The sequence below is a fragment of the Nothoprocta perdicaria genome, unplaced genomic scaffold (genome assembly GCF_003342845.1).
Source record: "Nothoprocta perdicaria isolate Ctin4 unplaced genomic scaffold, notPer1 scaffold_450, whole genome shotgun sequence".
NCBI classification, from domain to species: Eukaryota; Metazoa; Chordata; class Aves; order Tinamiformes; family Tinamidae; genus Nothoprocta; species Nothoprocta perdicaria.
In genome coordinates, this window is record NW_020455700.1 from 85,348 (window position 1) to 89,397 (window position 4,050).

The 4,050-nt window shown below is 68.2% G+C and overlaps 1 protein-coding gene across 1 annotated transcript in view; it reads left to right on the forward strand.

The window, feature by feature from the left end:
- Positions 1–2,597, forward strand: part of LOC112953538 — a 3,149-nt gene extending 552 nt beyond the window's left edge. The window contains exons 2-6 of the mRNA XM_026046617.1: positions 984–1,290; positions 1,364–1,483; positions 2,093–2,184; positions 2,340–2,447; positions 2,518–2,597. Of these exons, the coding sequence (XP_025902402.1) occupies positions 984–1,290; positions 1,364–1,483; positions 2,093–2,184; positions 2,340–2,447 (627 nt within the window). The 3' untranslated portion in view covers positions 2,518–2,597. The remainder of the gene's footprint in view (positions 1–983; positions 1,291–1,363; positions 1,484–2,092; positions 2,185–2,339; positions 2,448–2,517) is intronic.
- Positions 2,598–4,050: the final 1,453 nt, after the last annotated feature.

Sequence of the window (4,050 nt, forward strand, 5' to 3'; positions counted from 1 at the left end):
GGGACACGGCACCCAGCAGGAACACAGGGTCCAGGAGATCTAGTGGGGACACGGGATCCAGGGGATCCAATAGGGACATGGGGATCCAGCAGGGATACAGGATCCGGCAGGGACACAGGGGACAGGGCATCCAGCAGGGACACGGGGATCCAGCAGGGATACAGGGTCCAGAGGATCCAATGGGGACATGGGATCCAGGGGATCCAATAGGGACATGGGGATCCAGCAGGGATACAGGGTCCAGGGGATCCAGCAGGAATACGGGATCCAGGGGATCCAATAGGGACATGGGGATCCAGCAGGGACATGGGATCCAGGGGATTCAGTGGGGACATGGGATCCAGGGGATCCAAGAGGGACATGGGGATCCAGCGGGGACATGGGATCCAGGGGATTCAGTGGGGACATGGGATCCAGGGGATCCAAGAGGGACATGGGGATCCAGCAGGGACACGGGATCCAGCAGGAACACAGGGTCCAGGAGATCTAGTGGGGACACGGGATCCAGGGGATCCAATAGGGACATTGGGATCCAGCAGGGACACGGGGTCCAGGGGATCCAACAGGGACATTGGGATCCAGCAGGGATACGGGATCTAGGGGATCCAACGGGAACATGGGGATCCAGCAGGGATACAGGATCCAGGGGATCCAATAGGGACATGGGGATCCAGCGGGGACATGGGATCCAGGGGATCCAGTGGGGACATGGGGATCCAGCGGGGACATGGGATCCAGGGGATCCAATAGGGACATGGGGATCCAGCAGGGACACGGGATCCAGCAGGAACACAGGGTCCAGGGGATCCCGCAGGGACACGGGACAATCAGCAGGAAGCACCCGCGGGCACCGGGAGCAGCCCCGGAGCGAGCGGGATCCACCGGGAAAAAGAGCCCCCGGGGAGACGCGCAGGGCCCGAGCACGGAGGACGCRGCTCCGGGGTCCCTGCCGGTGCCGGTGCCGGTGCTCCGGATTAACGCAGCGCCCGCCCGCCGCAGAGCCCCTGGGCAGCCCGCGCGGCCGCAGCCGCGTGCTGGCCCGCACGGCGCGCTGGTGCAACGTGACGCTGCAGTGCCAGGCGGAGGGCGGCATCAACGTCACCTGGAGCCGCGGGGACGGCGGGAACGGCGGGATCGGCGGGGACGGCGGCGGCGGGAACGGGGACGGCACCGCGCTGCGCCTGGCGCTGCCGCCCGCCGCCGCCAACGGCACCTACGTGTGCACCGTGAGCAGCCCGGCCGAGCGCAAGGTCGTCGTGTTCGACCTGCGGGAGATCTGCCAGGGCGCGGGTGAGAGCCGGGATGGGGTCCGGAGCGCTCGGGTGCAGGGGGGCACGGATTTCCGTGGATTGCGGCTCTCCAGGGGGATCCGTGTCCTGGTCCGTGTCGGGCTACGTGGGGCTGAGCCTGGTGCTGCTGGCCGGGAGCCTGGGAGCAGCCCTGTGGTGCTGGCGCAGGAGCGGCGGGAAGGCGGCCGAGCCAGGCAAGGCTGGAGCGGGAGGTCGGGATAATGGGATGTCGGGATAGGGGGATGCTGCGGTGGCAGGAGGTTGGGATGCCAGGATGCCGGGATAGTGGGATGCTGGGATATTAGGATGCTAGGATGTCAGGGTGACAGGAAGCTGGGATCCCAGGATGTCAGGATGCAAGGATGTTGGGATGTCAGGATGCCGGGTTGTCAGGCTACTGGAATATCAGGATATCAGCATGCTGGGATACCAGGATGTGGGGATGTCGGGATGCCGGGATGTCAAGATGTTCAGATACTGGGATGTTGGGGTGCTGGGATGCCAGGATGCCGTGGTGTCAGGATGCCAGGATGTCGGGTAGTTGGGAAGTGGGGATGTCGGGATGCTGGGATGTTGGGGTGCCGGGATGTTGGGATGCTGGGATGTTGGGGTGCCAGGATACCGGGATGCTGGGATGTTGGGGTGCCGGGATACGAGGATGCCGGGATGCGGGGATGTTGGGGTGCCGGGATGTTGGGATGCTGGGATGTTGGGGTGCCGGGATGCCAGGATGCGGGGCTGCCGGGATCCCGGGATGCGGGGCTGCCGGAGCCGCGCGGCTCTCACGCGCCGCTCCCGCCCAGCTGCCCCCCCGCCGGGGCCGGCGGCCGAGAGCCCCTCGGACCCCCAGTACGCCGAGATCGTGCGGAGGAGCCCCCCGGAGGGCAAGGACCAGGTGAGGCCCCTCCGGCCTCCGGAGCCGCCGGCCGATCCCTGCGGAGCCGCCGGCCGATCCCGGCGGATGCTCCATGGGCGCCTGGTCCCCGCGGAGCCCCTTCCCCGCGGCGCTGTCCCCTTCCCGCCCCCTTTGCGAGTGGCCTCCGTCGGCAGGGCCTCCGTCTTCCCGAGAACAACCCGGAGCGGAGCCTGYCGGAGGAAGCGCCGGCGCACGAGCAGCTCCGCCGGCCCTCGGAGAGCGGCGCCCAGGAGGTGACCTAGGTCCGGCCGCATTCCCGGCCCCTCCGCGCGGCCTCCCRCGCAGCCTCAGGATTCTCCCCTCTTCCCGCAGGCGCCGGCAGAGCCGGAGCGTCGGGATTTACGGGAAGGGCTTTAACGTGCGTCGTGTGCCAAACCCGACCCCCCACCCCGCGGCCCCCGGCCCGCTCCCGCCGCGGGAGCCTCCGGCCCCCGGCTCCTCCGGCCTCCCGCGCGAAGCCCTCGGAGGCTCTTTGGGAACGAGGCGGAGGCGGCGGAGCCTCCGGGATGCTCCGGGATGGAGCGCGCTCCCGGCGCGGCGCGGAGGCTGCCCCTAGTCCCGGCGGCTCCGGGGAAAGTGGATCCTCGGGCACGGCATGGAAAGAGGGAGTGGGAATGGGCGGCAGATGCCGGGATGGCTGCAGGCACCGGCAAAGGCTCCGTGTCCCCACGCTCCGGAGAGCCGCCCCGGGAAGGGCTGGAGCACATCCCGCTGCCGGGAATGCCGAGCCGCCCCCAGTTACCCCGGGAAAACCAGTCACTCCCAACCTCCTTTTCCGGGCGATCCGGARCGGCCTCCGTTGGGAAGGAGCCGCCGGGCGCCCCCAGCCCCGTCACCCCCCAATAAATGTTGGTGAGATGGACCACGTCCCACGGAGCGTCCTGGTCTCCGTCCTATGGGTCTCCATGGGTTGTGGTGGGTCATCAATGGATCTCTCTGGGACTCCATGGGTCCCCATGGGATGTGGTGGGTCTCCATGGGTTTCCGGGGGTCTCCATGGGTCATTGTGGATCACCACGGGTCCCTATGGGTCTCCATGGGTTGTGGTGGATCATAAATGGATCCCTATGGGACACCATGGTTCCCTGTGGGATGTGGTGGGTCCTCAATGGATCTGCATGGGACTCCGTGTGCCCCTATGGGTCTCCATGAGTCTCTGGGGGTCACCATGGGTCATCGTGCATTGCTATAGGTCATCATGGATCACCACGAGTCCCCACGGGTCCCCAGGAGTCACCATGGCTTGTGGTGCGTCATCAATGGGTCCCTATGGGACTCCATGGGTCAGCAGTGGGTCCCTGTGGGTTGTGGTGRGTCATCCATGGATCTCTATGGGTCACCGCGGGTCCTTGGGGGTCACCAATGCATTGCTATGGGTCACCACGGGTCCTTGCAGGTCGCAGTGGGTCGTTACGGGTCCCTTATGGGTCACTATGGTCCTTACGGGCCGTGGTGGGTCACCAGTGGGTTGCTATGAGGCTCTGTGGGTCCCCGTGGGTCCCCGTGGGTCGCCGCGCACCCCGCCCACCCCGCGGGGGCGCCCTTCGCCTTCCGCGCACTCTTGTCCCTACGCAGCCGCCGTCGGCGCGGGGCGGGGGGGAGGGTGGGTGCCGAGCGCAGGGGGCGTGGTCTGAGCGGAGGGCGTGGCCCACTAGGAGGGGCGTGGCCCAGAGGCGGCGCCGCCAGCGCGCTTGCGTCAGCGGCGGCGGGGCGGAAGCGGAAGCGCGTGCGGAGCGTGCGCGGAAGTGTGTGGGCGGCGGCGGCGGTTCCGGTTCCGGCGAGGGGGAGGCAGGCGGTGGCGGCGGCAGCAGCGAGCGAGGCCCCGGCGCGCGGCCCCCCTCCCCC